The sequence below is a fragment of the Polistes fuscatus genome, unplaced genomic scaffold (assembly GCF_010416935.1).
Source record: "Polistes fuscatus isolate 324 unplaced genomic scaffold, CU_Pfus_HIC Scaffold19, whole genome shotgun sequence".
In the NCBI taxonomy this organism is placed as follows: domain Eukaryota; kingdom Metazoa; phylum Arthropoda; class Insecta; order Hymenoptera; family Vespidae; genus Polistes; species Polistes fuscatus.
This window is the reverse complement of record NW_025113095.1, coordinates 2710817-2735572: the sequence shown is the minus strand read 5'-3', so window position 1 is coordinate 2735572 and position 24756 is coordinate 2710817. Positions and strand designations below refer to the sequence as shown.

The 24756-nt window shown below is 34.6% G+C and overlaps 1 protein-coding gene across 3 annotated transcripts in view; it reads right to left on the bottom strand.

Annotated features, from left to right (window-relative positions):
* LOC122515786 (probable nuclear hormone receptor HR3) overlaps positions 1-24300 on the bottom strand; it is a 97926-nt gene extending 73626 nt beyond the window's left edge. For all 3 annotated transcript variants that reach the window (XR_006303377.1, XM_043633229.1, XM_043633228.1), the window contains exon 1: positions 22360-24300. Coding sequence is in view for 2 of the 3 variants with exons in the window: in XM_043633229.1 (XP_043489164.1) it covers positions 22360-22513 (154 nt within the window). In the remaining variant the exon portion in view is untranslated. The remainder of the gene's footprint in view (positions 1-22359) is intronic.
* Between the last annotated feature and the right edge of the window lie 456 nt (positions 24301-24756).

Below are 24756 nucleotides of genomic sequence, written 5' to 3'. Positions count from 1 at the left end.
ATTGGTTGTTCATATATATGTATGTGTGTATATATCTGAAACAAATTTTGTATTCTATAATCTTGTATTTTGATATCATACATTTAAAATTAAATCCATTTGTTTATTATAAGGAAGAATGAAAGGATACAAGATTTCTTGTCGTATCCCATTTCTAAACTGTTATTGGTTGTTCATATATATATTTGAAACAAATCTTGTATTCTATAATCTTGTATTTTGATATCATACATTTAAAATTAAATCCATTTGTTTATTATAAAGAAAAAAGAAAGGATAATATTTTGTCATATTTAATTCATTTGTTATTAGGAATAATAAAATTGAAGCATTATTTATTATACGTTAATGATTCTCAAATGGGTTTTAAAATCTATCGAGAATTAGAATTACAAAAGTATTACGTGTTTTCTCATACATATACATTACGTATTAATGACAGACAACAACCTGTTAATACCATAAAACAGAATATTGAACTATTGTAAAGTGAATCGTTTTAAGCGAGAAAAAATTTGGAAAAATTCTTATTTAAATTACGCGTGTGCGAGGAGTAATCTATCGTTCGAATGTAAAATTAAATTAATATTCCTTTTACGAATAAAGAATATAAGTATACAAATATAATGACGTATTTAGGATACGAAAAAACAAAAAATAAAGAAACGAGGTTAATTATTTTCGAATAAGGAAGATAGAAATTCTCATCGGTTGTCAGATGTATTTCATCTTTCTATTTGGAATGAAAATTAACTTGAGATCTTTTTCGTGACGGTTTAAGGTCGAGCAAAGGGATAAAATAATAGTAGTAGATAATTGGTAAAAAGAAAACTGTAAAAGATAAATTTGCCAACGATAAATTTAGAAAAACACGTTTGTTCCTTGCAGCTAACACAGATTTCGTTGAATTGAAAAAGACGAGAAAAATAATCCACGTGTATCTATCGATTTTTGTTCTTTTTTTTCTTCCAAGAGTCCTGTTAAAAAGGAAACCAACGGTACATTTTATCTTTTGATATATACCCTAGTACGAAATCTCGCGAAGGGCTAGTTACGTTTACAAAATTTCCTTTATCGAACAGATGAGATGATTCATCGTCTTGAATTGAATACACTTTTTAAAAAAAGAAAATAGAAAAGGTAAAAGATATTTTAGGGTGGAATTGAAAATGTAATAATAGAAGAGGATAGGACATCTGTGTATCTCGCGATACATGAACAGCATCCTCCCCCATCAGCCCCTACCACCACCACCACCACCACCCCCCCCTGACACTCGATATCTCGCACCGTTAGGTCATCTACCCTAAAAGGAGAAACCTCCTCTCATTGTCCTATCGTATATTATTCGAGACGAGGGATTTCTTACAGGTAGGAAGACGTGGGAAGATATGAGATAGAATCGATCAACCCTCTTCCACCCTCCTCCACCACTTCCACCACTTCCATTTCCACCTCCTCCTCTTCCTTCTCATCCTTCTACTTCTCTTTCTAAACTTTCTTTTATTACCAATAAGAAAAAAAAAAATAGAAAAAAAGGGAAAGTAATATAGGGTAGGATGATTTTCAATAACCACGATCGAACAGAAAGAGAAAGAGAAAGAGAAAGAAAAAAAAAAGTGTTCCGTTCCTTTTCTATCGTTTCTATCGTACCGGAAAACAAGGCTAGAAAAACACGAGCATTGTATACTCAAGAATTCGGCAATACGCTTAGAAAAACCTCGAAACCCCTTACGAATATTTCGAATTAATAATACACATTTTAATGTATTATAATTAATGAATATAATCTATTTCAATTAGTTTGCATTTATTTGGTTTCTTTTTTTCTTCTTCCTCTTCCTTTTGGAATCTAATTTTTGGGTTCAATCTTGAATAACATTTAAAGAATGAAAAATAATTCGCGTGGTCATCGTTGTACGTTGATCTTTGTCGTAGTTTACTATTATTCCATCATCGGGTGCAAGAAAGTTGGTTGGAAATTGCAAAGATTTAACAGTTCGTAACCAATCGTGAACTACTGCAACGTCTTCCATGCCAATCGGAGCGCGTCGGGAACGTCTGATAATCGAGTTCAAAGATTTCACCATCGATTTTCACGGTTTTTCCCCCCCTCCAGTTTATGTTCCTTTAAATGCCACTTACAAAAATTTAATATTCTCAAACGTCTTTCGAACATATAATATACGAGGAAATCAAAATTGAAAAAAATTCGTTGAAAACGTTTCGGAAACTCGTTGGAATTACACTTGTCGTTTTATTTTATTTTATTTATTTCCTATAAGTAAATTAGATAATTAAAATAATAATAATGATAATATATTTTCTACGTATGCACAGATGAACGAATAAACAAACAAAATCGGAAAAAGAAATAGAAGAAGTTTTCGTTAAAACTTGACCCAGATTTTTATCGTTAACTGTATTCTTCAATACAGTTCTTCCGTAATAATAATAATAATAATAACAATAATAATAACGATAAAACAATAAACGAATAATGCGTTTGTACAACGTGCATGAAAAGTACAACCAAAAAAATCTATATTAATAGCGGTTGTTGAAATTTCGGCCAATGTGGTGGGGGAGCAGGGGACGAAGGGGAGGGGGGCAGGGGGGACTATTACCGATTCCGATCGTCATCGTAATCGAGTCGTGAAGAAACGGATTATACAGTTATTTTCCTCGGTGTGGGTCTCTGACGCGGTGTCGTGTGTGTTCAGTCAGTCAGTCAATGACCGAGGCTAAACTTTTTAGCATTCTCTTCGAAGCTCGAGTTCACGAATGAGAAATAACATGAGAGAGAGAGAGAAACATAAGTGTGGGTGTGTGGGTTCCTTTCGAAAAACGATACGAAAAAAAAAAAGAAAGAAAAAAGTAACGTTACTGGTATTCATTGCCGATGGTGATTGGTAGTAAACGTCGATGGTGAATTTTGATGGTGGTAGTGTGGTTGGTGTAAGTATGGTGTAAGAGACTGATTACTAACCGATCGTAAAAGGAAAAGAAAAAAAAAACACAAAAAAAAAAACAAACGTGAATTGGATAAGTAATCCAAAAAGGGTGGGGGGGGATTGTAAAATGACGACGACGAGTGTTCTCGTTTTTTCTTTAGGTTTTCAAACTCGAGTTGTGATATATATATTTTTTTTTTTCTTATCTCCGAAAGGAATAAAATAAAAAGAGAGAGAAAGAAAGATTTTCGGTAATAGACCACTCAAACTTTCTCCCAAGTATCTTTCTCTTCGAAAACACTTTCGCGAACGTTGACGCAACCCAACGTTAAATCCTCCCCCTCCCCCCCCTACTCACCTACCCACCCTATTCGCGATATTTAGAATATTTTTAACTCAACTCTATACATTTTTTTTCCCCGTCGGTCGTCGAGTATCGTTTTTTTCTTCTTTCTTCTACCTTTTTCTCAAATATAACGACGAATGTACAAATAAATTTGAAAACAACCACTATGTTGGTTCCTACGTTCCCACGGTATTTTTTTTTTTATTAGTTAGGATAGTTACTCCCCGTAGAGTTGAGTAATATATTTTTGACAGGACCACCAATCGTGAAATTGTTGTCGATGGTAAGTGGAGGGAAAAAAAAGAAGGAAAAAGGAAAAAAATGTAGGAAAGCAGATAAAAAGCTGAAGAAGAAGAAGAAGAAGGAGGAAAAGGACGATAAAAAATAAATATATACGCCATTGACAAATAGGTATATAAAATACAATAAAATATAATACGAACCCATTTACTTAAATGTGCAACTACTGAATTGCTGCTGTTACTGCTGTTGCTGCTGCTGCTGCTGTTGCTATTAGTGTTGGCTGTCGCTACATTTCACAGCAGGATAAAGAGAACATTTTTTTTTTTTCGAAAGAATATCAAGAAATTCGTATAGAAGACACTTCATCTTCTTCTTCATTTTTTTTTTACCTGCTGTCTGAGATACAAGTGTGGCACGTGTTTAACAAAAAAGAAAACATTTCGTTTAACGCAACTTTCCCCGATTGATCCGAGAAACATTTATAATAAAATAACAAACATGCATGCTGATCGTGATTAATAAACCTGTCTAATAATTTAGAAAGAGTTCGAATAGAAAACAAAGTTGAATAGATGTAAAATATAGAATAACATTTTTACGTTTTGTTTTGTTTTTTTGTACGGTTTAGGTCTGTTGGATCGTTGAAAAAGGCGCCGAACGAAGGAAGGTGATGGTTGGTTGGTTGGTTGGTGATGGTTGGTTGGTGGTGGTGGAGGTGATGGAGGTGGTGGAGGCGTTGGTAGGCGAGTCAGGCCGATCGATAGGCATACGCGCATTATACATATATACATATATACATATACATATACATATATATATGTAGTCTCGTGCCTATGTACGATCGATGCGGGGGCCTTCCTCCTCGTTGAGGCTCGTGTTTAAGAGCAAACCCCACCGGTGCGGATACCTAGGTAGGTGGATAGGTGGGTAGGTAGGTAGGTAGATAGGTAGGTAGGTTGGTAGACCATTGAAAGCATCCAGGGATGTACCGTTAGCCACGTCACCTCTTAACTTTTTACACCCCACCACCCTATCACCCCTTTCTCTCTTTCTTTCTTTCTTTTTTCTTGTTTCTATAAGAATCCTACGTTCTAAACGTGAACCACACCAATTCTTGAACCCCTTCTCCCATTCACATTGAAATTCCTGTCACCTAAAACGAAACCCTATTGCATGTTTGAACAAAACTATAATTATTACACGTTTGCTTTAAAATAATCTACTGTTGTTTACTGTAATTATTTTGGTTCTTGTAAATTTTCTATTAATGGGGGTTAAATCTTGAAAAATAGATAAATCAAATTCACTTTTTCATTTTTATTATTCATTATTATTATACGTTTAAAATGAAAACGATTAATTCGTCTGATTTGAATCATCGAGACGTTGTTGGGATTTATCGTTGAATTTTTTTGTTTGGAAAGTAATCGCGTGTATCTTTAACGATAGAAATGATTCCGTTGAAGAGTATTAAAAATATAATATAATTATGTTTTTATTTATTTCGATAAACAAAGAAATAAGTATACCAGTTTATCTCGACATGCCAATTTAATTATTTAACTTTCTTTAACCGTGTTTACTCCCTCGTTGTATTTTTTCTTTTTTTTGGGGGGGGGGGGGATTTTATCATCTTTCTTTCGATAGATTCGAAACCGATAGTGGAATTTATGTTAATGCGATATCTCGCGCGAGGTGGTGGATTTTATCGATTGTCAGGTCGTAGACAGGAACGTCGATTAACGATAAATAAACGAGTCTTTATTGAGGAACGTTTAGACAAGCGTTACATGTAATTATTGGAAATAAAAAAAGAGAAAAATAGACAGAAAGAGAGAGAGAGAGAGAGAGAGAATAAACGATGTGTTTTTTTCCCCATCGATCGGTCTTTTATTTTTTTTTTTTTGTTCCCCCCGTTAAGTTGCATTAAAGCAATAGATTTCTCATAAGTTTTTCTCTCGTTTGTGCAGTTACGCAAATAAGATAATACTTTGATGGAAGGTTAAACGATTAAATACGAATGAAACCGATGAAGAAGAACAAAAAAAAAACTGGTGTGTGTACTTATGTACGCACGTAAGAAGTTATACTTCTTTTTTGCCGTACCAAAACGAACATAACCTCAATAACCTCAAAAATAACTTCAAAAAAGACTTCAAAGAAAAAAAATAACTTAAAAAAAACTGGTGTGTGTACTTATGTACGCACGTAAGAAGTTATACTTCTTTGCCGTACCAAAACGAACATAACCTCAATAACCTCAAAAATAACTTTAAAAAATAACTTAACAAAAAAGAAAAATTTATTATTATTATTATTATTATTATTATTATTTAAAAAAAAAAGGAAAGAAACATATTTTCAATCGATCGATATATTATATATATTAGAAAGAATAATAAAATATCATAATATATGCCATGGTACGGTGATAGTATTAGTTCCCGCTCGATCATTTAAGTAAAGCAGCGCTGAGTACGATTAGTATTTGGATGGGTGACCCGCTTGAGAAAAAAAGGGGGGAAGAAGAAAAGAAGACAACTTCATGCCGTATACTTGAAATCGTTTTGCCGCGCGTCGTAAATACCGACAAACTTCATGGTGTCGTTTTTCCAGACTCTCGGAACAAAATCACTCCCCATTACGTTTTCCCCAACGCGCCAAAAGAAGTCTAACTTCAAAAAGAAAAAGAAAAGAAAAGAAACCTTTTTAAAGTGACTTTAGAAAAAAAATCAAAAGATTAAACGTTTAATAAGCGTGGTGATATGTGCGACTGAAAAGCTTAAGGGAAAATGACGATTTCCAAATAATGTCAAACGAAACCTTTTCACACGAATGGGGTATTTGTTTAATGGAAAATATATCGGTTGTTGCTGCATTGAGGGAACGGTTTAGTTGCATCCTTTTCATTAATAGAATAGAAGTGTATCTTAGAATCCTTCAAATTATTATACCGTTTGGCATTTCAGGGTGAGAAGGTCCCAATGGGAAAAGGAAGGCACTGATATTTCCAAAATATTTCCCTTTCTATCGAACAAACGAACTATTTTCCTGCCAGAACCGAGGATAGGGGAAGGGTACGAAAGTGAAATATATTCAAATGGAATAGAAAAGAATAGAAAAGAATAGAAAAGAATAGAAAAGGGCAAAGGATTATTATTCAAAGAACAATGTTTTAAACAAGACACCATTCTTATTCAAGTATTTCCAATCGTTTGAAATCAAATTATCAAGCAAACTGCATGGTCATCGAATTCTATGGGGGGGGGGGATAACGGTGAATAATATGAATGTATTAATTGTTTCATTTAAACGGGTTTTCTTTTTCTTTTTTATTCGCAAAGAAAGATAGAAAAAGAGAGAACAGTTTGAAATTGAATAAAGAATCCCGTTCACTATATTTTCGAAGAAATATTTATGAAAATAGTGAGAAGATATATCTGTAATAGTAGTAGTAGTAGTAGTAGTATTCATGGTGTCCATTCTAAGATAACTTTCTCGTGGATGTTTTGAGTTCATTGAGCTCTTTTGGCACGACCCAAAGTGACCACCAACGGTGAGAATGTATTATAAAGACAGTGAAGAAGAAAAAGAAGAAGAAGAAGAACAACAACAACAACAACAACGACAACGAGTAAAGTGAAATTTCTACTAGGATTACTGCTATGTTCTTTAAAGGTCGTAAATTTTATTTTATTTCTTTTACTTCTTCTTTTTCTTTTATTTTTTATTTTTTATTTTATTTTTTATTTTATTTTTTATTCATCAACAACCCGTGCCGTAATTGTTATTCCCAAAAAACGTAAAAATGGAAGAAAGAAAGAAAGGAGAAAAAAACGTAAAAAAAGAAAAAGCTGCTTCTGGACCAACCGCAACGGAAAGGGAAAGGATTGACACGGCGACAACTTTCTTTTTTCGGGGAAAGGTTATGGTTTTCTTCTTTCTTTTTTTTTATTTCTTTTTCTTCTTTTTTATTGCCTTTTCTTTTCTTTTTTTTTTTTTTTGCTTTTTCGTGTCCCCATCTCTCCTTTCCTCGTTATCGCTACCAAGTCTCGTAAATTCAATGTGGTGAAACTCTTACGGTCGGGGAAACGTGATTTCCTAGCCTAACCACACCTGCGTTCTTCTTACTTTTTTTTTCAGAATTTACGACAATACGATGTTTTTTTTTTTTTGTTATAAAGGATTATTTGACGATATCATCAGTCTTATCAAATGGATAGACGTATAAGCAAGGGTTCTAATTTTCTATAATTCAGATTATAAACACTCATACATAAATTATTATTAATAAATAGATTAATTGGGTGAAAGAGATTTAAAATCAAATTCATAAATGCTTTATAATGCAATTATTTTAATTAAATATAAAAAAAAAAAAACTAGGAAACCAAGAACAACCGAAGAATTTTATATTACAATCCGTATTCATCACTTAACATAAATGATAATATATATATATATATATATTATATATTTTATAATGCAATTATTTTAATTAAATATAATGCAATTATTTTAATTAAATATAAAAAATAAACTAGGAAACCAAGAACAACCGAAGAATTTTAGATTACAATCCGTATTCATCATTTAACATGAATAATATATATATATATATTTTATAATGCAATTATTTTAATTAAATATAATGCAATTATTTTAATTAAATATAAAAAAAAAAAAAACTAGGAAACCAAGAACAACCGAAGAATTTTATATTACAATCTGTATTCATCATTTAACATAAATAATAATATATATATTTTATAATGCAATTATTTTAATTAAATATAATGCAATTATTTTAATTAAATATAAAAAAAAAAACTAGGAAACCAAGAACAACCGAAGAATTTTATATTACAATTCGAATTCATCATCAAACACAAATGATAAATGATTTGAACACATCACCTGTTTCGTAATCAAAGTTTTCTTCTTTATTTTTTACTTTTTTTTTTCTTGTTCTCAACTTGTACGAATTGGGAATAAATTCGATCGAAAGGAAGAAGAAAAAGCAACGATTATTTACCGGTAATCGTAAATACCCCATAAATAATATTCGAAATAAAGGGAAATATAAGGGAATAAACCTCTTTCTTTCCCACTTCCCCACCCCAACCCCCCGATTAAGTTCGATTATACTTTTCTAGATGTTGTTCCAGTAACGGAGATAGGTTAAGTCAAATATATCGCATCGGGTTCTATCTCAGCAACCGAGGTAGAACTTTTTTGGCACGACTCGCTAGTACGACGAAAAGGTGTTACGCCGACGGGGACTTCTAACAACAGTCAAACTCGGTTGAATGTGTTCGAGAGGATGATAACATATCAAACGTTTCACGTATTCGTTGTAAACATTTTATCCCGATGATATTTTGTTTCATCGAATAATAAAATAATTATTTAAACCTTTGTATCTATCATTAAAATTCTTTGTTCTTTTTTTAAATAATATTTCGTTTATTTTATTTATTCAAAAATTTGATAACCCATATAATGGGTTATTAACCATAACCCATTGTTGCATAGAAGAAAAAAGAAAAAACAAAAAAAATATCGAAAATATAATATCGATAGTAAAAAGAAGAAAATAAAATAAATATAAATAAACAAATAATTAAAATTATAAAAAGATACATAAAAATAAATATAATTATTCTCTTACGATCACAATGAATAAATGCGTTAGGTTAAAAACAACAAAATTATTTCATTCTATTAATTAAGAATTAGTACAAATTTGACTAAATTTTTGTTCATCCTGATTTAAGGACTGAGCTCAGGTGTACAGATGATTTTTTTTTTATTAATCCTTGTACTTTTCTCAATCGAAAAAAATTGACGACGATGGGTACGATTTGAAAGAAAGAAAGAAATCAAGAAAATGGGTAAAAGAGAGAGAGAGAGAGAGAGAGAGAAAGAGAGAAAGGGAGTATATATTTAGTTTCTAGCTGGACCGATGCCAAGCTCATCAACGAAAATGAAATCTGGGTCTCTCTCCGCGTTTGCCCTCTTCTAAAACGTCGTCGTCGGCGACCTCTCGATATACGTCCATGACCTGTACGACGCGTAGAAAATTTTACCCTAAGTGCTATCCACACAACGAGAGTGAGAGAGAGAGAGAGAACATAAGAAAGAAAATCGTGATATAAAAAAACATGGGTATAATCGCTGATCGAATTTTTTCTTATTTCATTTTTCTCAAACTAAACGTTTTTCTTAATAATACTCCATAGTCGGAAATATTTTTCTATAATTTCTCAAATAAAAACTACTATACCACTATTATAGAACTGTTATACTTTTATTTATGTATTATTTACTATTTTTTCTTTTTACATTTATCTACTTACTGTGCGTTACTACTAATATAATGATAAGTTTAATAATAATGACATAATTTTAATTTTTGTTTTGTTTTATCTATACATTATATTGTACTTTACTGTAATTAATGGCCTTTAGGGAGCCTAAGCTCTAGGATCAATAAAATATTATTAAATAAATAAATAAATAAAAACCTTAAAACGTATTACCCGATATATCTCTTAACTTGATTTCATTCGATTAAATATATTTAATAAAACAATATATAATAATGAAAGAGAGAGAGAGAGAGACTGTATTTTAATAATTTTTGAAGAGTCATATGACGATTATTTTTCTTTCGAGTATACTTGAAAAATAATTAATCATAAATTAAGATCGTAATAATACTATCGATGTAAAATAATATATTTAAATAATGAATTTTGTATTCAATTAAACCGATGCATTTTTTCTTCGTTTCCTCCCACCCCCCACCCCACGTTCCTAGAATTTAATTGCAATCTTGCATAACGGATACTTACAATTAGATAAATATAATTACATATATCGTCAACACAGTATTCATTTGAAACATCAGTCTTCCTAAAATTACGTACACGTTAAGAGATATTATTATTAACACACATTTATGATTAAATATAATAATTCGACGAGATAATAATTAAACTTCGACGAAAGTAAAAAAAAAAATATAAAACACATGGATACACGGAGCGAATTATTATTCGCTAATGTTACGCAAGGTATAGTTAGTGTCCTGTCACATTCGAGGAGAGAATATAAAGAGTCCCAATCTGAACAAAAAAAAAAAAACAAAAATACAAATAAAAAAAATAAAAGAACGAGGTGATAGGGGGTTCGAGTCTCCCCCTTTACTCTCCTACCACACAGTTAAACTACTCCCTTTCCAGTTAGTTCGAGGTCCGGAAACGTTTTTGATGCCCCAGGCAGGGAAAGTGACGACAAACACACGACTATAACATAAGACGAACAGGAGAAGTACTTGACGGATGTTTCTCTCATATACATATACATATACATATACATATACATATATGTATCCCCTTTCCCTTCACCTTATTAATAATCAAAACCATTAACAACTACTATCTAAAACGATTGATATCATAGCCCTTGGCTATGCCTAAGGATCACACACACCTTTTCTCGTTCAGTGTTGATACCTGACCCCGTCCTACGATTTACGAATATTTAAATGAGTGTGTAGTGTGACGAGTAGTGTGCACAACCCCCCACTACTATCATATCTCTTGCTGTCTGCTCTCTCACAGTGAGACAGACAACACAACTTTTATCCTTCCTTAGACGAGAATTACTCAGAGGGGGAGGGGGGGGATAATTCTCGAGCAACAACGATATATTACTCTACCCGATAAAATCGATAGCATTTCGCTTTCTCTCTGCCGATTTATCTTCTCCTCCTCCCACCCCCTTGTACTGTATCTACTCTTCGTGTTCTTTTTTTTTATTTTTTTCCTTTTTCTCCGACCTGCATTTTTTGTTATATTGTACTAAACAATACATTACATCTCTACGCGTATATAAAAATATATATATGTGTGTATGTGTGTGTGTTTGTATACATCCCTGAGTGTTCTCTCAGCCGTGATTCTAATCATCGTCCCGATACAGATCGGACGTTAATAAGTCGATGCTCGTTGGCCGGTTTAATTTATCAGTCGACGCACTCGCGTTGTCCAATTTAAACGAGCCACCGATGACCATGTAACTACTCGTGCTACTCATTCTATCTCTCATTCTCTCTCGTTCTCTCTCTCTCTCTATTTCTCGTATGTTACGTTCGTCGGATAATAACGCTGGATATTAGGTCGAATCTCCTGTTTCGAGTTAATTACTCGTCCGATATTAATTGTACCCTCCCTGATATCCAGCTGAAATTTTCCAATGTGTTTACATACATAATATTATTATATTACATATATCTTATGTTAGCCTTCCGAATACACGAGAGGGGGTATGTAACATATATTATGACGTTATAATATATATATGTGTCAATGTAGATTTTGTTCATTAACCCTTTTAAATGGTATGGGCCGCTTATATGCGTCCAACGAAAATAATTCGTATGCACCAATATATGCACACTCTAAGCTTGTACATTTTTTTTTCTTCTACCTATCACCACTCTCTCGTTTATATTTTCTTTTTTTTTATCAAAATAAGTAATTTTTCAAACGCATGAGCAATAAAATATCGTTTCGTTTACAACGATTGCAATTGTTAGACCCTTCAAAGGATTAAAATGTTTTCTCGTTGTTGTTGTTGTTTTAATACAATAAATCATTTTTACTCGTAATATATTTACGTTTATATATATGTTTACTTATATTTAATTGATTTAGTCATACGTGTATGTGTATGTGTGTATATATATATACGATTACATAGGAAATATCGTTAAAAGGTTCTTTTTTGATCCAGTTCCGGACTCGTTTTCCAGCTATTCGCGCTAATATCATTCTGTTGAGATCCGTTTACAATGCTATCGCATTGAACCCCGTAATCTGGTAGCACTTTAACGCTGGATTATGATGGTACCGTGTGTGAAGCTTACTGTATATATATATAGGGAGGTACATAGGTATCATGGTTTTGGTATAATCGTTCTGACGCATTGGAAATGCGCTTTCTCTTCGAGAACTCGCTTGAAAAAATATTCATCATCCTTTTTTTTTTTTTTCTTTTTCTGTTCTCCCTTGTTTCTTTTTTCTTTTTTTTATTCATTTTCTTTATTTTTTTCTTCCTTTTTTTCTTTTTTCTTCTTCTCTTGCGATTTATAGGTCAAAGCATTCTCGTAATCATTGGATTCATTCAAGTTGAAATCGTACGTTATATTATCTACGATGATGATCTTTCGACGTGACTTTTTCTTGCGTAAAATGAAAAAAAAAAAAAAAGAAAGAAAGGAAAAAATAAAATGTATTCTTTACGAGCGCGTTTATTTATGTTTGGTCTTCGTGTTAATTGGATGGAAAATTATAAAATAATAATAATAATAATGAATATATATGTATATTTGTCAATTTATGGTTTTGAAGATACGAAGATTGTTTATGTATTACTATGCTCATTTTGTGGGAATGATCATTTTTGAATGACCATTAAAAGTTAAACGTGTGCGTTAGTATCAATACCATGGAGTTTTACAATTGACTTGGGAATTGGGAAATGATTGGTATCATTTGTTACAATACTCTTTAATTATTAATAACTCTTGGATATTACTTGACACGTAGAGAAATTATCGTCATTCTAATTGTCGTTCAGAAGAGATGATAATATTTTTGTTAAAAAAATATATATAATGCAAATAACGATGACCAATAAATCTATCTGAATTATATTAGACTTAAGATCACTATAATAAACTATTATGTAAATAAATCAATCATTTTTTTTTATTTACCTCCAATTCCTATGACTCTAACAAAATTTATCAAAGATGATACCCAAATGGGTATAAAGTAAGTAAAAGTATGATAAATTAAATAAAAACATTGACGAACTATAATAAAATCTTCCCTCTCCTCTCCTCCCTAATAATCTATTATATATCAATTAAAATTAAATAATATATCAATTAAAATTGTTCATGTTTTTGTATATATATAAAAACTAAAATAAATTATTTCAAAATTGATTGGTAACATTTTCTCTATGTTGAAAATAAAATCAGTAAATAACTGTTAACTGATTTTAGTACCTACCATAGATCCCTACATACATACATATATGCGTTTATATATAAGTAATAGTATAAAAAAAATATATAAGTAATCAAATATAAGTATCAGTTAATTGATTTTAGTACGTACATACATACATACAAACATATATGCTTATATAATATTTATAATATTATATATATATATATATATTATATTTTATAATATTTATATTATAATATTTTTATAATTTTTATATTATATTTTATAATATTTTATAATATTATATTATATATATAATAAAATAATTAAATATATATAAAAATATATTATTATATAAAATATTATATATATATATAATATATATATATATATATAAAAGAAAAATACTTGTGTAGAGAATTAAATCCAAAATAGCCATAGATATTATAGATTCGCGTTCTCCGACCTACTCTCGAGTAGAGTGCTGCCTTGATAGCCCGAGGCTTTGCCGCAGGATCGCATCGTCAAACGTAATGGCTATGCAAGGTGCGCGCGTTCCAACTAGCGTCCGCCACCGCCAGCACATTCATTGAAAATACGCCGCTTATCCATAGACACACACGTACCACGCGTTTACACGTTCTCTACTGGTCAGCCTCGGCAAAGTCCTTTTCGTAACACGTAGGTAGATAGGTAAGATAGGTAAGCAAGTAAGCAAGCAAGTAAGCAAGTAAGCAAGTAAGTAAGTAAGTAAGTACCTACATACCTGTAAATATATACGATCTATGTTAAATCTATGCTACGATCTACAGGATCTTGCAAAACAATCTCTTTACTACGAATTTGATCTAATACTTTTTTCGAGTACCATCAAGTTATCTAGGAATTTGATAGCTAGGAACTTGTTAGCTAAAGGTATGCGAGCCTAATAACTTTTCCCGTTCAACAGGAATATTCAAAGTGTTTAAAAGTGATAGGAAAAACAATCAAATAAGAACAACTAACTTAAAGGGATCTCATGTTTATTCACGAAAAGTGGTGGTGATTGTTGTAAGCGTTGTAACAGCACGGACAACGACAAAACGTGTCAGGAGTATCACATGTTCTCAAAGGGGTGTTACAACAACCCCCGTGTTTTTATCGTTCAACGAACGTACGTCTTTGCTAAATCCAAAATATCACATCGGTGTAAAAATGTGTAACATCGATAGTTTGTAACGGCCTGTATCGATTGAACATTCTTATTTAGTAACATAGAATAGTTTCTTTTGCAAAAAGAAAAATACAAGAGAGGAGAAAAAAGGTAAGAAAACAGTATTGTGCATTATCCCCCCCCTCCCAGCACCCTCCCCTCCCCTCCCCGCACCTTCACCTGGACTCTGTTACGATTCCATTTTAATATCTTTTAAGTAATACATAAAAGCCTTTTTCTCTTTTTCATTCTTTCTATCTGTATTATTTCTATGGATAAAAGTTCACGTTGATTGGAGAGGGAGAGAAGAATATATATATATATATACACACAGATATAGAGGCGTTAAGAACCGAGTAAAAAGGAAAACCTATCCTCGTCCTCGAAGCCACTGTCCCTCGAGGACACTGTTGAGAGTACACGATACACGATGACGATGAAATACATAAGCGCGTACCTTACGTAGAACGGATTACGGACTCGGCAGGCCGAGTTTGTCGAGATTTCGAAATGAGACGAGATGAATACACGCCTTAGAAGAGACACCGTCGTGCCAGCTTGATCGATCGTACTCGAGATCGTTTCTCTCGGTCTTATAAACCACCACTACACTTACATATATATATATATATATATCCTCCCCACTGTACATTTCATCCTTCTAACGTAATTTTCCATTTGACATTACTCACCGAATTTCTATCTCTCTACCATTTTCGGGTTAATTGTTAACATGGTAATGGTGGATGACACTGATTGGCTTACCTGGAATCAAAATAGATATATTGATATTAAATTCTAATCAATAATAGGGGACTCTCGACTTATAATTCATTGTATTAATAATGAAACTTTAGTTTTTGTAGGATTCGATTAATTGTAAGTTTGAATAAACGCGTACATTATTTGTTTATTTCTTAATTGATAATATTTTGTAAATGATAAAACACGAAAATCATCAACTGAGAATCAAAGCTCATTTTTGTCTTTCTTATTTTTCTTTTCCCTTATCACGGTTTGTACTTATCAATTGGCAATCCTTTTTTGATTGCTTTTGATAGGTTTGTATGTACAAGAGTAATAATGATTGACAGTGTATGTGTGTCGGTTGTTATTTGATTTGAGAAAAAGTTCTGTTTATTCGAGAAAAGAAAATATTTGAAATCCTTAAAAAGATTTGTTGCCACCAACTGACAGAAGGAGAGAAGGCCTTCGATCTTGGCTACTGGAGAGGCGAACGTATACACGTAAACACACACACACACACGCGTTCTTAGAACTTAAGGAGCGATTGTTGTCGGCAATGGGCCCGTTGTCGCAATGGGAAGTCTTCTCTTGCAACCGGCACTAAATCGTTTCGCTTCGGCACGTCTCGCAAGAGACGTCAGAAACGGTCCCAGTCGAGCGATTCACCGGAACCGCGATCTCCCTTTCTGAACTCACGATCTCGAACGATGTAACAACACCACGGATCTTTCAATATTTAATCCCGAATCCATCGATCAATAAATAACCAATAAAAGAAAAAAACATCTCAATATATAATAAGAAACCAAATGCAACCAAATAATTATTCAACAACAATAATTGTGTATCAATTTCAAAATTAATATACAAAACAAACGAATTCTATTTCTAATGAGAATAAAAAAAGAAAATCGTAAAGAGTAATTTGAAAATTGGCGCCAAATGTTTCGGTACGTTATCACCCCCCACCAATGGAACAACGATGACGAAACACCACCCGCCATATTTGATATTATCGAACTTTCGGCCCTTTTGAAATGATGACGACACTATAGCGACACTAGCGCCAGTCGGTAAAGCCGCATCATGAGGATGATAACTCTTTGGAGTCCTCCTCGTATGTTGTGTTGAACTTTCATCGATGTTTTTCGGTCGATACGAGCGGTTTCTTGATTGGAGACTCCAGGATTGGCCACCACAGTGGCGTCGTCAGTAATAGTACTGTCGACTACTACGGCATCTGACGCAGAATTTCTTGGCACGCTCGGTACCTTGCCCGTCGTCGTCGTCGTCGTCGTTGTTGGCCGGCCTTGCCAAGGCTGCAGGCCATCGAACTTTTGCCCTACTGCCGCGCCACGTAATATCATCCGTACGCGATGCGCAAGAACGAGGATAACCGACACGACTCGCGCGCCTTCCTCGTTCGTTCGTTCCTTCGTTCGTTGGTTCGTTCGTTCGTTGGTTGGTTCGTTGGTTGGTTGGTTGGTTGGTTGGTTTGTTGGGTTCGTACAAAAGGGGAAAAAAAGTAGGGAGGAGCTCAAACGACGGATACAGGAACAACACCAGGGCCGTCTACGTTTCCTTTTAAACCTGGGGCTCTTAAATTCAAACTGCTGTGTACAGGGTCAGCAATAAATTCACATGCCACTTACATTTCAAACATTGTGCTCAAAAATATCAATATATATATGTGTGTGTATGTGTGTAGTAGTAAACTTGGAATGAATTCTTGGTCTAATTACTTATTTTAGGCAATTCAATGGAATGCTATTGTACTTTAGTCTATAGTGCTTTCAATTCTGATTTTAAGTAAACTGAATATCTATAAATAAAAAAAAAGGATATATATATATATGTAGGTATGCAATTTGATTGTCCTATGCAAGCGGATTTCTGAATAACTCGCATTAAATGAGCATATTAATCGTGTTTAATCGATAACTGTTAAATATATTTAGGTTACCTGACTTTAGCCGTCACCTATATTCCGTATATTAATAATCGTAGACGAATTAGTAAAAAGAAACATAAAACAAACAAAACCAAAATAACAGATCTCTGTTTACTTCGATCACAATTTGGTTACGATCAAAATTACATCGAATTCGATATTCGTGAGAGAATAATATTAAAAAATACGGTCAAGGGATTATTTTGCAAAACGATCAAAAGAAAGAAAGAAAGAAAAAATGTGTGGGAAAGGTATGAGGGGATTGGGTTTGCTTAAAAATAAATAGCAGGCTTTGCACAACTTATTGAAAAATCATCATCCTCTTTCTTCATATCGCCGAACGCAATTCGTTTATTGATTTTGGTTCTGACGTCCGTGCCGTTATTAAATTCCTCATCACTCCAAACGAAAGAATGAAGAAGAAACGAGAAAACGAAGGGGTAGAATAGAAGGGGGTGGGAGAGAAAGAGAGTATGCTAGGTTGGCTTGGGACAAAAGGGGGGTAAATATATTTTTCGAAAAATTGTTTACGGTTAAGAAATAACTCCCCGATTGATATTATAATTTTGGATTACCTAAATATTTATTAACTGATACGAATACGGTGGTAACTTGGGTGTCGATGATGAAACTTGGAATTTAATGGATGAAAAAGAAGAAAAAGAAGAAGAACAACAACAACAACGAGCAAGAGCATCGTCATTGGTTCTGGTTTGTAAGAGAGGCCAAACTATGCCACGGTCGCGCGCACGATCCATCGAAACAGGGCTTCTTCATCGTCGAACTCATTTTTACCTTACAACGTTTGCTAAGCTCGTTAGGGAAAACGAATCGTAGTATACCACGGGAATAGGAAAAAACTCGTGCAGAAATTCCTAATGATCGCGAAATGTTTCTTCCCTTTATAACCATTAACACATCCGAAATCACGAAAAATTATCATTTACTTTTTAGCAAAGATGCATGCATCGTGTTCGCGTATAAATCTTATGAGCAAATAAATGCATGCCATTGCAAGGAGTATCTAAAATGTGTGTCCCATTTTATCTCACACCTAGTCTGATATATTTATTGCTGTTTTACCGTCATTGTTTTTGTTTTTTTCTTTTTTTACTAGCGTAAATATCGAAGCTCTAGGATTTGTTCTTGTATTCGTGATAATTTAAACAGATAGTTGAATTGTAAAAGCTTCACGAGCGTATCCTAGCTACTGTTATAAAGCCCAGCTAGGAAAACTGTAACGGTAATTAGTTATGTTACCAACCGGATGCATAATTACGGATTTTGTTAATAACGGCCAGTTAATTGACGATCTAATTGCTTATAAGCCGGATACAATTTTATATATATATATAGATAGATGTATAAAAATATAGATGTATATATAACGGATAATCGCAAATAATTAGTAACGAAGTTAACGAGTGAACTATCGGCTAGTAACTTGCCAGTAACTGAACAGAAATATCCGTAATGAGAGCGTTGATTATGCAACTACAATTATTGTATTCTATCGTAATAATACTCTTTAATCTTCCATTCCTACGAATTACGAACTATTATCATCGATTATATACATCTTGATTACAATTAATAATTATTAAACTTTATTAAATGCTAACAATTAAAGCCAACAACAACAACAAACGGAGATACTTAACAGAGACGTAAATACTTAACTGTCAGTCCTGTTACAACCGGAAAATCATAATAGCTAAAAATAAACCGATACCGATAAAAAATCATTCGGATGAAAATATATCCTTTTTCCGGAGAAACCTGAGAAATGAGTTAATTTTTTGTTATCCCCCCGTTCCCATCCCCGTCATCATATTTCTCAGTTCCCATAATCTACTGGAAAATTATAATCGATAATGGAGTTTCCACAGTTAGCAGTGCCGTAATTGACACCACATCCGTCCATTTTACGAGTCATTACCTTTCTAGAAATTCCATTAGCACCAAACCGATTATTGAGCTATTGGCTGATTATCGTCAATTTCAAAGATTCATGAGTTTCGAATTGAATGTTTGAGTTGTTTGAGTTGTGAAAGGTGGGAAAGAAGAGACAGACAAAGTAGTAGTAAGCGGCTGACCGGCTAACCTCTAGACCCTGGAGTATGTCGAGAGGGTGCGAACTAAGAATACAGCATTCTTCTCGGTCACGCGAGAAACATCCGCCGTTCATTGCGGATTCCTCTCAACTCTAATACATTTTTTTTGTCTAACCCGTTAGGAGTTAGATACACGTAACGCGTGTCTGAGTTAACCGTAACTTTCGTCTACAGTTCATTTTCTTCTTCTTCTTCTTTTTCTATTCTCTTGGAGCGATTAAAACAGCTAACTTATATTTCTTGCGCTATTTCTTTATCCATTGATTTTTCTTTTCATAAACCAAACACCGCTAAACGCAATAAACAGTACTTTGGATTGATACCGAATCGTGAGAATTTTAATCGTAACCGGATGTAACCTCAGGGTTCGAAGGTTTCACCAAGAGTTCAAGTTCAAAGTTCAAGTTCATCTTGATCCAACTCACGTTCCTCTCGACGTAACGATTCCTCATTCTTTTACTATCGTTCTTCTTGTTTCTTGTTTCTTGCTTGCTTGCTTGCTTGCTTCCTTGCTTGATCTTTAATTTATGAACGATGCTTTTGTATCTTATTAAACTAAAGACCGTAATGTATGAACTTGGCGAGAAAAATAGGAACGGATGCAGTAGGAAAACACTGCACAAATATTATTTCCATACATTTGTATATTTCTATAAAAACACGAATAAATATATCAGACATAATACAATCCAAAATAATCCCCCTTCTCAAAAAAGAAACTAGAACACACATTATACTCCCAAACCCAATCCCAATATCCGCAATGAATTACCTAACACCTTATACCCCAAATAAATAAAATCAGTAATAACCCAAGGTATACCTTTGAATACGATCAATTAACAATTTCTACGATATAAAATCGTACAAAAAGAAAAAACAATCAAATATAATCTCTTGCATATTAATACATTAATACATAATAACAAGAAAATCCAATTGGGTTGATGAAGCCAGTGGGGGGTGGTCTCGCTAAAAAAGGAAAACTAATAAAAACCGTTGGAAATGAGACTTTTTATTCTTAAAGAATAAAAAGATAAGATAAGATTTGAACGTTTAACGTATAACAGAAACGTTTCGATGTTGGATGTTTGCGTTCGTGGAAAAGACACCACGGTGAGAGACAGCACGTGGTAGTAGAATACTCCTCGCGGATCGTCGAGCCTAACGGTTGTCCGGTAACCACGTCAGAGCCGGTGCTAGCGGTACTCGCGGTCGTTCCGTTACTCGACCGACAGATCCGCTAACGCGACTCAACCAACTTCTCTCTCTCTCTCTTTCTCTCCCTCTTTCCCTCCTTTGCTACGTAGGTAGGTATATATACGTCGACCCTTCTACCTCCTCCTCCCCCTCCACCTCCTACTTCTCCTGGCTCCCTACATCCGTGTCTTCTATCCCCCTCTCTCTCTCTCTCTCTCTCTTTTTCTCTCTCAACACACTCTCTTTCGTAGGCGTGCGCGCGAACGCGAGTAAACGCAGTCTCTCTCTCTCTCTCTCTTTTTGTGTGGGGATGGATGGATGGATCCGCTTCGTCTACGGCGCGAAATTTACGACTACTCGAACCTCTCTCTCTCTCTCTCTCTCTTTCTCTCTATTTTTCTCTCTCTCTCTCTTTTTTCTTCTATCTTTTCTCTACAACTTTGTCCTTATTTTCTTTCTCCACGTTTACTATGGAACTCTACTACTCTTTTCCTAGACTCTACACTCTAAGGATAAAAAAGTATACTAGTTATACGTATCTTTCTATTTGTCCTTTTTTTTCATTCGTTTGTTTGTTTGTTTGTTTGTTTGTTTGTTTTACTGCAGTATGACAACAAGAGATTTCTGTTTATTGGAAATTTGTATCATATATGTATATATGAAAGGTATTTGCCAGTTCTACCGTTCTACTAGGACTACTATACGTTGTACTCTATCCTGATGAATATGCTAGGAATGTATCTACGAATATAGAAATGTTGAAGGTACCAAAAAATTGAGGAAACGAAAGTACAGGTAGGGGAACCTATTCGAGGAGTGAACAGGAAGATACGAAACTAATGAACTAATTGTAAGTTTGTATGACACGTGTGTGATGTTGTTGTCTCTTTTTATAACATCCCCCCATTTGAATTAGTTTCAAAGTTATAATGATTACTTTGAAACGTTATAAAAATTCGCGACAGAGAGTTTATTTTCATTTAAAGGTGGTAGAAATGAGCAACCTTTGGCCACCGTCCAAAGTTAACCCTCGTTATACATTTTCGTTGAATTTCGTGGTTATTTCAACAATTCCTAAACTACGCAAAGTTCCACCCTTGTTAATGGGTGTCGAATCAAAATCTAATCACCCGTTCGTTACTTTTAAACACTCAGGTAAATAGAAAACAAAGAAGTATACTTTTTGGGAAGAGAAACAACTGGGGGGGCTGGTGGTCATACAAATTGAATTCGATTCAACTGAAAAAGGACTAAATTTAATGAAACAAATGTGTAACTCGACATCAACGAGAATGATTATTTCGAGTAGTTTCTGAGAAGATAGAAATTAATCGAGAATTATTTTTAGAGAGAATTAACTTTGAAACAACGAGCGCAAACGAAGCGTGTGTGTGCGCGTTGAGTACGCGAACTTGTTTCATTGTTTTTATTGTATTTCAAATGTTGAAGTTGAGATCTCTTAGATATTACGGATGTATCCCGTATTTAAATAATTAGTCTAATTTCATTCCAGATAATTCGCAAATGTAATAAAATACGTGCACGCTAAACTATAAAGGAAACAACAGGGTATATATCCTGTACCTGTTCCCGTGATCGGTGGTGAGGCTAACTGCGAACTGCTTATATCCGGTGGTTGCTGGGTCTGCTGTTGCTGCTGTTGCTGTTGTTGCTGTTGTTGCTGCGGGCTATTGGCAGCGACCTGCACGCTACCTGGACTAGCCGCGCTCTCTGCCATTTTACTTTTGTTCGCTTCTTCTTTAATTTTATTTCTTGTCTTCTTTTGCTTATACTTTTTTATTACTTCTTCTAATCAGTTAATCGATTAATAGAAAGAAATATCTCTTAACGCGGGATACATATTTTGCTGTTGTTGTTGTTCTTGTTGTTTCTCTGGAAATTTGTTCGTATCCGTTCGTGGGACCGACAAGAAAATATAAAAACGGAAACACACCGATCGTACTCGACTACGACGATTTTAAAGCGGCACGATGGTTTTCACGGTCGACCTAGCGCGCTAGTCCGTGAATACTTAAAGTTTTTCGCGACGACAGTTTCCCCTTAATGTCTCGATGTCAGTCTGACACGTTCCGTAACCCTTTGGCTCTTGGATTTCCTATCACTTGGGGGTTAGGTATTAAAGTCGTGTCTATTGCTCTTATTCTTCTTCCTCTTCTTCTTGATGTTAATGTTGTTGTTGTTGTTGTTGTTGTTGTTATTGTTGTTGTTGCGAAATCAGACTTTTTCTCTTATGTTTCTTCGTAAACGACGACGAATATGTATGTCTATGTGTGTGTGTACATGCGTGTGTTTAATAATTTAACGAACAAACGATCGATAGAGGAGGCAGCACACGATGGTAACTCGACATGCTCGACCGACCTATCGTTGAACGCAACGACGATAAGGAGGAGTCGTCGATCTCGCGAAGGATAATAACAACAACGACGACGACGACGATGATGATGATGACGATGATGACGATGATGATGATGACGATGATGATGACGATGATGATGACGATGGCAATGACGGTGACGATGACGACGACAACAACGTCAGTTGTTCAATGAAGTAAACGAGATCCTTGTTGCTAATTCTCGACGCCATGCCAACAGGAGGATTGTCGCGAATAGCGAACTTATTGTTGTTGTTGTCGTCCTTATATTTCTTCCTACGATGCTAAAACCTTCTTCTTCTTCTTCTTCTTTATCTTTTATTATTACATTCCTTCTGGTTATTCTCGATTTACCGCGACAATTGATTTCACGCGGTTCTCGATACTCGTAACTATGACAACAACAAGATATCAATGAGTTCGAATTATCAGAAGAAGGCATGGAGTTGTTCCAATGAACACGGTGATCTAACGATCTCGAATAACGTGACATCGATTACGTTCGATAACAGAGTATAATTCCAAGTTACTCTGCCTGTGGTTTATATTATTATTCCTGGGCAGCTTTTATTTGATATCCTTTTTTCTGTTCTTGTAGTTGTTGTTGTTGTTGTTTGTTTTACGTAGAACTGGTCAATGGAGGTCCTTCGAAAGGTTCGACGCACCCGATATCAAAAGGAATACCCGAGCGTGGTAGATGATAGAAGAGAGAGAGGTGAAGGGTGACTATAGGTAGAAGGAGTAGGAAGGGAAGGGAAGGGAAGAGGGAGGAAAGAAGGAAGGAAGGAAGGAAAGAAGGATAACGTCCTGGTGACGAGGACGATAAACCAACACGACGACGGGCCGATGACGACGTTGATGACGACGTTGATGACGACGTGGAGGGTTGTTTCCAAACGGGTGGACGGATAGAAAGAAGAAGAGGGGAGAAAGAAGAGAGAGAGAAGAAAAACGGTGCTCGGTTAGTAGATGAGAGAGTCGATAGGTCGGTCAGTGGGTCTCGTTCAAAGAACGACTCTTTGATTCGCGCACCAAGAACAGCAACGCGTAGTCGTTGACGTCGTCGTTTTCTTCTTTTTCGTCTTCGTCGGCGTCGTCGTCGTCGTCGTTTTCGTCTTCGTCGACGTTTTCTTCTTCGTCGTCGTCGTCGTCGTCGTCGTCGTCGTTTTCGTTTTCTTCGTAATTTTCGTCGATTTCCTTTTCTTCGTTTTCGTTGTGTTGTTGTCGTCAATTTGCACGGGCAACAACAAAACGACGCGGCCCGTTGTTTTACCTTAGAACAATGGTGTGTTGTGCGAGAGAAAGATAAAGATGAAGGTTGTAATCCTACGATTATTCGATCGAACGAAAAAAGTAAGGAAGGTACGAGGGACGCCACGGTAGAATCGCGTACGCGGGTCGATAGGTCAGTGGGTCTCGTTCAAACCGTCGACTAGCTTTGTCTCTCTCTCTCTCTCCCTCCCCCTCTTTCCCTCTCCCTACGATTCCTCCTCGCGAAAATGATTCCGCACCAACGCGATCCGTATAAGATCGATCACCACCGCCGATCCTCTTCCCCATTCACTACATCATTATCATCATCA